We start from the raw sequence: 12,547 nt of genomic DNA, 5'->3' as shown, positions 1-12,547 counted from the left end.
TTGTTTTGAAACTGATACCTTCTCGTTTCTTGCTTTCTTCTTCTGTTATCTTTCTTTCTTTTTTTAATCATTATTTATCTTTCTTGTAAGCCTTCTGTACAACACTGGGGTAATAAATTGGTTTTTAAGATTTTGCAAGATGTCTCCTGGCAATGCCAGCAAGTAACCTCTGCTTGTTCATTCGCCCCAGCTGGAAGCCTTGCTGTTCTTTGTAACACCTTGTTGCTTTAGAGACAAGTTAATTAATCCTGATGGTACCCAGAGCTATTTACTGGTGATAGACTCGTGAAATCAGTAAGATTGGAAAGGCATCTAAAATCATCTAGTCCAACTGCCAAACCCCCCCCACCACCACCACCATTCTCTCTAACTGTGTCTCTTAGTGCCACATCTGCCTTTTTCTTCAACACCTCCAGGAGCAACTGATGGAAAGCATTTGGCACATTGGCTGAAAGCTGCTGGGGCAGCAAGGTGGGCTCCTGCTGCACAGTGCGTGGCTCCCACACCCCCTCATTTAAACCCTGTTGCAGGCAGCTCCATTTACAGGAGGATCTTCAAAAGTGGCCAGAACTGTAGGAACTTGGCTGGGTTAAATGACATTTGCATCAGAGAGACACTGAGCGAAGCCTTTGAACAGCCCACTTCAAACTTGTGTTTTCCTTTGGTGCAGTTAGCATCCAGCAACACAAACCAGGTAAAACCACTCCGTGCCTTAAAAAAGAAAGAGCATGGGAAAAAATAAATCAAACCCAACTTCCCTTTGGCTTTTATTCTTGATGTCATCAAAAGACTAAAAAGGATATTTCAGGCCTGGCTTCAGCCTGATGGAACAGCAGGGAAGTTCTTTTCTATTAGATCCTTGATACAATCACGTCTGGTGAAATCACTGCGGTCACATCTGCTGAAATCTTCCATCATTTCGGATTTGTTTCAAAAGACTCAATCTGTCTGTTTTTAAAGGGCACGACTACTTTTCCAGCCCCTCCTTGGTTCTTGGAACAGTGATTTTGTATCAGTCAAACATCTTAGACCCTCCTGGCCCGGAATGTTGCAGTCAGCTCTTGTCACCATGTGCGTGCTTGGTAGGGCAGCCTCTTCCAACTGCTTTCATTTACATCAGGGAATTTGAAACAAAATGTTTGCACTTGTCTTTAGGCTGAGGAGAGAACAGACACAGCAGCTCGTGGTCTGGGTGCCTCATTTTCGTGATGGATGCCCTTGAGGATGCATCGTTTTGCCACTGCAGTGGCTTTTTGTGCTTTATATGGCTCCTGTGACCTTGGAAGGAAGGCTGGGAAACTGTGTGGTGAAAGGGATGGGGAAGCAAGGGCATGTGTTGGAAGAGGATCTTGCCTCTGGCAGTGGTATTGTTGGAGAAAGTGCAAAGAGAGGGTAAAAGAAAACAACGCACAAATAGCAGTCTGAAGTGTGTCAAGACTGAATCACTTCTTCTTCCTGGTTAAAATTTCTCACAGCCTCTTCCTGTAGGTACAGTTTGCCATCAAAACTGAACATCTTTCCTCTCTTTTCTCCCACTTGCCCTTGGCTAAAATAGAAAATAGGATCCCCATCCTCCTTTCCCTGTCTGCAGCTCTGTCTAAGCCCACAGCCTGGGGCCAGGAGAGCTGCTGGCTCCTTGTCTGGAGAGCCCTTTCCTTTGCTCTTTCTTCAGCATGGATTCCCACAGCCTGCAGAGTGTGGCAGACAGCTGCAGGGGTGGAAAGAGGGGAAAGCAGAGTAAAGTTTTGCCAGTGCCAGATTCCACAGTGTTTCTCAGACAGTTTGGCTCCATCCCATCACCCAAACATACATCTATACCTGTAGGGCATCTCACTTCCAAGCAAGGGCAGCTTGAATTCTCCAACACCAATGAAATGGGCTCAACTCAGACTGCTTTGGACAAGCCTCGAGCCAAGCCAGCGGGTGGGAGGGAGTTGTATCTCTGTGGTGCGTAACAGCACTGTATTGAGCCCTGGTGCCCTAGCCCTGGTCTAACCCTAACCCACACATGTCTCTCATCACAAAGATGTCTGTTCCAGGCTGCAGCACTGCATGGCAGCAAACAAGGCGAGGAGAAACAGAGAAACGGAGCACAACGGAGAGGTTGGATCTGGGTAGGGAGAGGAATTGGGGGCAGGAGCTTGGAGGGACATCTGGGAGCCAGATCCTTCTCCCTGACCCTATTGTGAGGAGCCAACGTGGACAAACAGCAATGCCCGTGCATCCCTGCCGTAACTTGCAAAGTGTAATAAGAGCAGGTGATCTAGGTTGTAGGAAAAGGTGCCCCTGGGGAAATCATTGTGCTTTTCATATCTTCCTGCTCGACAAGTAGTCCAGTGGCCTTTTTTAGCACAGCAAGCTCAACTTTGAGGCCCTATGTGCCCTCTGCACTATGCGCTGTGCACAGAGCTTCCCTTGGGATGGCGAGGGGACGTGTGGCATTGCCTGGTGCTGCGCAGTAGGATTAGGGAAATGAGAGCCAGTTTTCATTGGAACGGCGTGGGTTGACAGGGCGCAGGAGTGGATTACCCTCACAGCTGCTCTGAGCTGCACACCAGGAGTTCAGGGGCGGCCAACAAGGCAGGCAGTGCTGTTTTTCTCTCTTCTGCCTCGCAGCAGGGACTGAGCCAGGGGGTGGGAGTGTAGGCGCTGCAGAAATGCACGTGAGTGGATAGTCCCTGGCGTGAGTAATTTGTTGGATTGGGTTGGTTTATGTTTGCTTTCTGTTGAACTCACGTTGGCCGGGCCAAAGATAGCATCCTTTTCCCTTTTTAAAGCCGTTTTTCCATATACTGCTGGCTGAAAGGGAGCGTGCACAAGTGACTGCAGAGATGCAGTAAATCCGACAGAAATAGCTGGGGTGGTTCTTTCTGGTTCCAAGCGTTCGTATTTGCAAAGTCGTTTGCTCACCCGGCGCAGTTCCTCGGAGCTGAGCCCTGTCTGCGCCGACCTGTTGTGCCGTGGGACCTGGCGCTGGGGTTCTGTTCCAGAGCAATATCATAAAACTTTTATAGCCACGTCATGACAAAGAGCATGAGAACAGAAATGAGTTAACCCTCTCTTACTGAAGCTTTGCTGTCGCAAATTCTCCTCCTGCAATAAATCCCTCGATGCAAACTGGAGCGCGGTGGGGAGAAATATGCAAGATTCCTGGAGCTGGAGAATGGAGAACAAGGAGAAACCTGTCTGTGTGAGCACTGCTGTTTCTCAGAGGTACTTGAGATCCAGTCCCATCCCCATCAACCCTCACACACATCAGCAGCATTTTTCATTGGCACTGTCGCACAGAGTTCTGCATTTGGAGAACTGAGCTCTTCGTCCACATTTATTGTATTTTAATGGAATAAATAAATCTTTTGCAAAGCCCGAAACCAATGGAGATATTTCCAGTTTGTGTTTGGTTTGTTTGTTGTTTTTTTTTAATTTTATTTTTCTAGGTTTCCTGAGGACATTTAACTTTTACAACCTTACAACTTGCTCGGCGGTCTTTGCTCGTCAGTTATTGCATAATTGTTCTGGGGGATGAGAACCTGGGAATAATATGGCACAGAAATGCTAAGAAGCAGAAGTGAAATCGGCTGATCTTCTAATCTGCTGCCATCTCTCCTCTCCAGGGTCAGTGCCATCCCACAGCCAGGCACCAAGCAGCCCCTTCCTGAGCCCCACTTGTACTGCTGGTTCTGCCACTGACTTGCTCCATGATTTATCTCTGCAGATGTTGGGGCCTTGGGTGCCCTTCACATCTCCTCCCTTTCCAGACTGGCTTTTGGCCACTTAGCTTAAAAATTCTCTGGAGTGGAGCAGTCTCATGTTTTGAGTCTAGGAAGCCTGTGGCTGCCCTGCAGTGATTGTAGGCCAGCAATTGGAGGATGGAAGAAAACCAAGCAGGAGCCATGAAGTGTGCTAGTAATGGAAAGTAAATTAGACTTTTTCAGGTTTAAAAACGCAGATACCTACAGCTAGCCTTGAGTAATGATCTGGGGGCAATTCCTGCCTAAAGTAATTATTTTCTGAACAATAGTTTGGATGGAAAAACTTTGATTGGCTCCATAATAAAAAGAAGTAAGAAAAATTGAGTTTGTAAGTAGTTTCTAACCTGACTTTGAGCTTTTTAAATTATGTGTTCTTGCATAAAGCACATTGGAGATTCCATTTTCATGTCAGTCAAGCCAAATTTATTGTAATCCAATAAGATTTAATAATCATTAGGAACTAATGAATGCCTTAGCACGTATAAGCTTGGCAGCTCAGAGCCTCCCTGCTTTGCATAGGCTGTCTCTCTGACCAGGTTGCTGCTTTCGTGTTGGATTGATGACTGGGGAGTTCTGTAAAACAGGTAATGATCTAGTGCTCCTTAAATGAAATTTAAATAAAACCTATCTGGAGCAGACAGCGAGCCAAAGGGAAAGGAAAATTTGGGGCTTGGAAAATTAAAAGTAACTCAGTGAGAATGAAGGCAAACAGAGCTAGATTGTCTGTGGGGAAGTGCTGGTATGGTCTGTACCAGCATTACAGCTGAAATTAGGTGAGATGTTATATAATTCTTTTGTATTTTTATTATGGTAATAGTTAAGCTGCACTGAGCTCTGTAGCTGCATGTACATGGAGAGCCTCTGCGTGGGGAGTTTGCAGATAACTCAGATGGGAAAGGACAGAAGACAAACACTGACTATGACTCAGGTTCAGAGAAGACTTTAAATGTGTATTATTTCACTTGGCTCAAGAACTTCTGCTTCTGTGCCTGCCCTAAACGTAGCTTAGGTGGGTAAGCTCCTGGCATCACATTTGATGGGGATCCTTTGCTGGCTTCCTTGAACTTTGCTGTGGTCCATGGGGACCACTTAATCTCCTGCCGCACTGAGCCGCGAGCTTTTGGTTCTTTGCTTCCAAAGGCGGCTGATGGTGGTGAAAATTCATGTCTCTCTCCATTCTGATGGAAGTGGGGAGAGGCCAATTTAAATGCAGAAAGAAAGCAAGGTGAACTCGATTGAAAAGGGTGCTGGGTATAGGTTGGTGCCTGCTCTGGTAGCACATGGATGTCCCTGAATAATAACCCTTTTCCCAAGGACCTTCATTGTATTGCTTTGTATCTCCTCATTTCAAATCGTGCCCTTCACTTTGAGTCTGCTAGAAATAAATTGAACTTTCTCACTCCTCAAGGGAGTGATGGAAATTGTACAGAAGTGTTGAATCAGACAGGTACAGCTACCATGAACTGATTCAAAATAATAATAAGTGTGCATATTGCTGGATGCTGGTCTCAGCTTGCAGCTCCGCTACCTTTGTGCTTACCATGTTGCATAATCCATCAAGTCAACACAATGGGACCACTGTGGGAAACGCATGAAGAAAAGCCCAAAAGCAGCCTAAATCTTTGTGAGATGGAGCCTCTCTGCTCATCCCTGCACGTTTGTCCCTGCAACCTGAGGGGCGTGGTGTCCGCTCCCTTTGAGGACAGTAAGAAACCATGTCTGAGTAACTGGAACTCTTCTTTCTTCTTTAAGGTGAAGCCTGGTGGGAAGACACTTGAGGAGAGGCGCTCCAGTCTGGATGCAGAGATCGACTCCCTGACCAGCATCCTGGCCGATCTAGAGAGCAGCTCTCCGTACAAACCACGGATCCAACAGGTTGGTGGCATGTTGCGTAAACCCAGAGTGGGAAGGTGGCCAGAACCAACTGCTGGAGTCAATTTGCTAACCGCCTGGTATTTGGTGCTAGCAGGCATGCCAGTGTGTCTTGATAGCATCCAGATGTGGCTGTCAATGGGAAGAAGGGCGCAGCCGCTCCGAAGGGGCACCAGCTCAGAAGCTGCAGTACCTCTTAGCAAGGGGCCTCTGATCCCAATTGTTACACTGGCCGTGGAGATCGTTAGCAGAAAGTTTACAAAGAAAAAGACATTTCCTTTGCCCCAACTTTCTGTCAACAATAGCCTGTGAATTAAAATCTGCTCAGTTCACAAATACTTTTACACATTTTTTTTCCCTATTCTGTTAACTGTTATCTGTTACACTGTCAGAATGATCCAGGTACCTGCATCTCAAGTTGGTTTCTTTTTGTGGTGTGATCGCTGGTGATGACACAGCTCAGGGCGGCTGTAGCCCCGCAAAGTGGGTTGCTATTCCCATATAATCCACTGTGCCTAGTTACCTCAGGTAGTACCTGAGTGGAACAACTTGTGTTCTGGTAACATGTTGTGTCTTTATCAGGGAAAGTGGTGAAACCCCAGTGGAACTTAAATAAGAGCAATTCATGTGATCTTTATAATCTCCTCAGACATGTTTGTGCCCATTTGTGCAGCTCCTTCATGTCCCGTTCCCATGACTGGTCTCATTTCTTATATGTACGTGTGTCTGCAGGCATCTGTGCAGCTATATTTGCCTTACTGGTGTCAGCTCTGACTAAAACCCTTTGATTCTGTTCAAAGAGAGAGTCAAGTGACGCAATGCGCACCCACAATCCATACAGGCCATCCCTTCACTCTTACAATTCTTTTCACTTTTGCATTTGTTTTGCGTAATTCAGAAATGGTTCTTTTGAACTGAACTAAAATAGTGACCAGAGCTTATTTAACTTTAAGGTCATCAACAGTGGAGTTGGATAAGATTGGCACAAGCCCATCCAACGTGTCTGCAGCCTTCTGCAGGATCTGCCCAATAAACTCTTCCTTCATTCCAACTGCATCTACATGATTGCTGCATACACTAATAGATATATCCGTACAAACAGTCTGATTTGGGTCAGTCAGTCAAAGAGAGCAGCAGCACAACCCAGATACCACTTGGTCCTGTTCCCAGTGTATTTTTTTGTTTTTGCAATGGGTGAGATAAATCTTAACAGCGATGTGCTCAGGCACCATGCTGAATAATCTGCTCTCATTTTCTTTGTATGGGCCAAACGGATACAAATGCACATTGATACTGGGAAATACTTTACAGCATCGAAACCCTGTGAGAGAGTTAACTGGAAGAGATTGGCACTCACCCATTTTCCTTGGCAGTGCCTGCAGTCAGCCACAGCGCCTTAGTAGAGACATGCAGCTCGTGTAACCACTTCTCCAAGCGTCTGCAGTTTTGTGAGCTGCCAGTACTGCTGACTGCTTCCTGATACTCTTTTCTTTGGGATCTGGCATTGTGTGAACAGATTGTTTCCCCGTTTTTATTTTGTACCCATCCTATTAAAAAATATATATATTCACAGAGTTCAAATGTAACGTTCTGCAGCATAATTAGAGTTACTGCACCTCGGAAGGCACAGCCTGACTTTGGGGCTGGATCTGACTTTCCAAGCCCGCCAACACGTGCTGCCAGTTGCACATGTTTGTTCCTGTGGCTTTTTGCTTGAGGTTCTGCTTAAGGATCTGGAGACCTGTCCTCCACCCAGCATGGTGCCAGTGTGTTACAGTACCTCTGTGTGACGCGGTGGGCAAAAGGGCAGAATTTCATCTCTAGGACCGACTGCCAAAGTTTTGCGTTGGGTTTATGAGACTCTCTGGCATTTATTGGTTAACGTGGCAACGTCCCATGGAAAGTACAGTTACAGCAACTCCCAACTATAGCTCCTACAAATAGAAAATGCCCGAGTTGAATGTGTCATTTACTGTAATTAAAAAGTACTCAGACGAGTCCTTGAAGGGCAGAATTAAAAGGTAAAGCTTTGATATTTTTCTTTGTTTGATCTGTACTAAGTATTAAAACTGGTGAGTCATTTGATGGTCTTATAGTCGGATAATAGATTAGGCTGCAAATTGTGAGGTACTTAGTCAGAACATCAGCGCGTTTATTGGATTACACCTCAGTTGACCTTCCCAAATTTATCAGGATAATGGCTGCACGGAGGAAGATAGAGTCACAACTTGTTTCGGAGATGTTTCTAGTTGTGCTTATGCAGTTAAAGCATTATAATAATTTTATAGGTATACCTTGCCCTTGGGGGATGCTCCTCTTATGGAACAAGAGGAATTTTATTGTTAGGTTTCTTTCTTTTCTTCTCCTTTGATCTTCAAAATAGTTTTAAAGCAATGTAAACTAAACTATAAAATTGTCCTCTTGTGCTGGAGTGGGAGTGATAGCAGGATTTGAGTGGCTTGCCCAACACAGCCTGTCTTTGTTGGCATAAATTCAAAGAGAGAAGCTCTTCTGATCCTCGGTACGTGTTCTGGATTGCAGTGAGACACAGTGCAATGGGAGGTGCCCCTGGAGCAGAGGGATTTGTACCCTCCTCATAGGTTTGGAAAGTCCAAATTACCTTTTGAACAGCATGGGGCTATGGCCAATCCCAGACATGGCCCCAAGACATTGCCTCAGGCTGAGGCCATCACTGAGAGTTTCTCTGGCTGAGTCACAGGAGCAGCCAAAATTGATTAAAATGCTGTTTTGTTGGGTTTTTGTTGTTGTTGTTTATTTTCCTTTCCAAATTGCACATATCAAAAAACAGCAGAAAATGGGAACGCTGAGTTGTTATCTCTGGCTGCAGCACAGCAGTGCCTGGGGATGGTTTCTGTCCTGGGAGCTGCTGGGAGACACCGTGTTTCATCAGTCCAGCTGGAGCTCTATTTTAGAAAGGACCAAATAACACCTGAGCTTAGGAGGTGACTGTGTGCTCATTACCAGTCTCCTGATGTCGTGGTTGAATTGGAGGAGTCTAAATCAGCCTGACATAGGTATTGTTGGAAGAACTGCAGTTGCGTTATGACAAAATCTAATTAATATTTTCCTCCTGTTTGGTAAAATTCAGAACTGTTAGCGTGATGTATAAAGTACAGAGATCCTCTTGTGTAGCTGTGATGTATTTTCTGTTTACATATCACACCTTTAAATTGCAGTAGCCCATTGGAAAGTTTAGAGGCAGAGAACCCACTGCAACTTGCAACAGTAAAAGGAGGTTGTGTAGGGAAGGCACGGAGGAGCCTAAGTTCCATGGAATGGAATAGGTGCTGATCCTAAATTGGTGAACCCCAGCCTGGCTGCTGTGTGGATGCTGTGGTCATCCAACTCCTCTGCTGAAAGGTATTTTCTCCCAACTTAAAGGGATGTTTTTAAACTGTTCTGTTTAAAATCCAGCTTAGGAGATGAGTGCAGCAAAGCCTTGAGCAAGAAGGAAAAAAAAAAAAAAAAGAAAAAACCTGCCAAATTTCAGCCCATAAAATCAATGTTTGCATCTATTTATTTATTTATTTATTTTAAACAAGAAAACTTTGTGACTCCGGAGAGAAAGCTTCCAGCAGAGGCTGTGAAAATGAAATACTGGAAATAGCAGCATATGAAAGCTCAGGATTTTTTGTCCCTGCTGTGAATTATGTATTGAATGCTGATTGCTTTGTTTGGAATCAGACACCTACCTTCTGAAAGTCTTGGTTTTTATCCTGAATTTCCTGCAGATTGCTTGGCAAAATAGGACTTTGTGAGAGGTGTGCCAGGCAATGAGATGTCCCTGGTCCAGTGGTAATGAGCCTGCTCTTAAAAAAAGCAAATAGCGGGTCACCAAAACTTACAGAGCATTCAACTAAGGGAAAGAGAATGCTTTGATGATCAAAATCAAATCTACTTGTATGCAGCTCTTGGAGGCAGCTGCATCCAGAGGGACTCAGGAGATGCATTCCACTCCCACCTATCACCACTGTGCAAAATGACCACAGATGGAGCATTTCTGCTTTCCTTCCTCTCAGAATCTCCTCTGTGTGCAGAGCTTGGCGACTACTTGCATGTGATTTGCTTCCTGCCCCCGTGGGTTGGTATCTAGCAAAATGAAACCTTGGTCTGGGTTGAAGTCCTTTAGATGATGTTCTTGGACGAGTCATAAAGAAGAGAAATAATTTTTCTCAACTAATGGATGGGGGCAATGATGGCAGAGTTAGGTGAGATGACTGAGGATTCGTGTCTGTCCCCCTGCCTCTGTACCATTGCCCCCAGGACTAGATACATCTACTATCCCATGCTGCCAGCCTAGGCAAGCAGTAGTTTGAAGGAAAAGAAACTAATTCTCAGTGTGAGCTGCAGAACAATAAAAAAGTAAATAAAATAAAATTAAAAATCAGTGATACATTTTCATTAAGTTCCAAACATACTGGGAAATAATGTCATCTAACGACTGGAATTTGAAAGGGATTTAAGCATTTGACAGCGCTGGATGTTATTCCATCACTCCTTTCAACAACCAGTTGGGGACTGCAAAAACAGTGAGAAGGCAGTGGGCTTATTTTCTTGCAGAGTGATGGGAGAGGATCGGAAACCACGAAACAAAGCAAAATGCTGCGTACTGAACACTCCTAAGGAGCACTCTTTCATATGCATTCCTAATGCTTCATTTTTATCCAGTCGGGGAATGCACAGCTTTTATTTTTGTTTGTGTGGAGCTGTATCTCCAGCTATGAATGAAGCTTCCCAGGCAGCATGGAGCAGAGTATTCCTCAGCATCAGAGAGAGAAAGCCCTATGGTTTCTCTTGGTGTGGGCTGTGGGATTGGCATATGGGCTCTGTAAAAGGCAGACTGCTACAGCTTCAAGACAGCTCCTGCACATTCACGAGTGCAAGCTCAGAGTCTGATTTCCTTGTTCTGTTAACTGTCAGCCTGGTTTGTTACGCACCAAAAGGATTTTGCAGGCATGGTCTGCATGATGTTTACTACTATTACAGTTGTTGGGGGCAATTTGATAGGACAAAAGGAAATGGTTTCTAACTAAAAGAGAAGAGGTTTAGATTGGACATAAGGAAGATGTTTTTTACAGTGAGGGTGGTGAGGCACTGGTTGCCCAGGGTGCCCCATCCTTGGAGATACCCAATGTGGGGCTCTGAGCACCTGATGGATCTGTAGTTGTCCCTGTTCAGTGTAGAGAGTTGGACCAGATGGCCTTTGAGTGTCCCTTCCAACACAAATGGTTCTATGATTTTCTTTCTTTTAAGAAAGAAAATGTAAGGGTTCAAGCAGATGGAGGTTAATTTGGTAGGTTCTGAGTTAATTGTCCCTTCCTGTAGCATTTGGGTGACAGAAAGAGTTGGCGGTTCCTGAGTTACAGGGCTTGGTGAGATTTGGCTGCTTCAGGTATTCAGAAAGTTGCCAAGACTTTTTCAATGTTATGTGGGCTGAAACTGAGTGCTCCCACTGGTGGCTTTGTACTGTGCATAAAATCCATGTAGGTTACAGGAGGAGGAAAGGAAGCATCCCCTCTGGAGCCAGCTCCGTGGGCTCTATCAGTGGTCAAGAAGGAAAGCCTCCACATCCAGGAAACCTCCTTCCTGCAGCTCCCATTCCCAAGGACAGAGCAGCAGCATTGGCTGTGATGGTCCCAAGGTGATAGCTTTCCAGGAGCACTGCTGCTGGCAGGACACGTCTGTCAGAGGAGCGCACACAAGGCACAGACGTTGGGCCACATGCATATGAGCAGAGAGATACAGCCAGCAGATGATCTCAGCATGCTGGGTTTGGCTATCAGCACAAGGAGAGGACCCTTCATGTGCTCTGCAGCTCAGCCGGCGCGTGCAGCAGGCTGATGCTCTGATTAGCAGATGCTGGAATCAGTTGCATCTGCTGGTACGTATTAAACCATAATCCTTTTGCTAAGAGCATGTCTGGGAAGATTTTTAAAGAAAATTTTCTGAGATCCCAGATTATCAGCTCGTCACAGATGAACAGGATAAGAGTGACCTTCACAGGGTATTATTTCTTTCTGTAGCACTATCATCAGTGAAAATAAAACACCGCTATGCCAGCTTTCCTTTCATTTTGGTGCATAACCAAGTTCACAAAAATCTTTCTTTTCCCTTTCCCCTTTCCATTTTTTTTCTGGTATCCATTTGGGTTTTCTGCCTACGTGCTTGGCTCCAGCCTTAGCTGATGACTGGTATTGGATATATTGAACTTTAAAATCTGTGCAGGCATCTCAAATTTGTGTGTGGATAAAGGCAAACATTTACTTTGGGAACAGTGATAAAAAAGCAAATAGTACCTCATAATTTGGTCTTTTTTTTCCTTCTGCATTCATGATTGTTTTGCTCTGAGTTGGTGAGAGCTGGGCTCTTACTTTCTAAAGCCGTTCAAGGCCTTCTGCCTATTGTTAGATTCTGTTTTCTGTCTTTTTCCCCACAATGGGACCAGGCTGCAGTGCACCGTCAGCTCAGGAAGCCTGTCATCATTTCCCCATCCTCAGTTTTTTGGCACCTGGTGCATTTGGCACTCATCTCAAAGGGACCCACTGCACTTTGCGAGCTGTCCACGTGCCCAACAAAGTGTTACCACCCCTGGGGCACAGAGTGGTGTGGCACTGAGATGTGGGCTGCTGGCATCCTTGCATGGGCTGTTGCATCTCAGTTCATCACTGGTATCAGTTTTACCACCAGTGAAATAAAAGTGTTGTTGCTCTTTCATGGGTGAGGTAGGTGAGACATCTTGCTTTGTGCATGGATCATCAGAGGAGCTGAGGGCAGACTACAGGCACCCTGTCACTCACCCTCCTCTTGTAGTGCATACAGATGGATTAATAGAATCATAGTCACTGAGTTTGGAAAAGACCACTAAGATCATCTACTCCAATGGCCAACTCATCCCCACCATG

General features: G+C 45.3%; 1 protein-coding gene across 3 annotated transcripts in view; it reads left to right on the top strand.

Annotated features, from left to right (window-relative positions):
- Positions 1 to 12,547, top strand: part of LPP (LIM domain containing preferred translocation partner in lipoma) — a 274,991-nt gene that overhangs the window by 117,666 nt on the left and 144,778 nt on the right. For all 3 annotated transcript variants that reach the window (XM_085513626.1, XM_015871614.3, XM_085513625.1), the window contains one exon: positions 5,505 to 5,627. In XM_085513626.1, coding sequence (XP_085369752.1) covers positions 5,505 to 5,627 — 123 coding nt within the window. The remainder of the gene's footprint in view (positions 1 to 5,504; positions 5,628 to 12,547) is intronic.

Source organism: Coturnix japonica, chromosome 12 (assembly GCF_054131305.1).
Source record: "Coturnix japonica strain WE chromosome 12, WE-NBRP24, whole genome shotgun sequence".
NCBI lineage: Eukaryota > Metazoa > Chordata > Aves > Galliformes > Phasianidae > Coturnix > Coturnix japonica.
The sequence above is the reverse complement of the archived record's forward strand: the minus strand, read 5'-3'. Positions and strand labels throughout refer to the sequence as shown.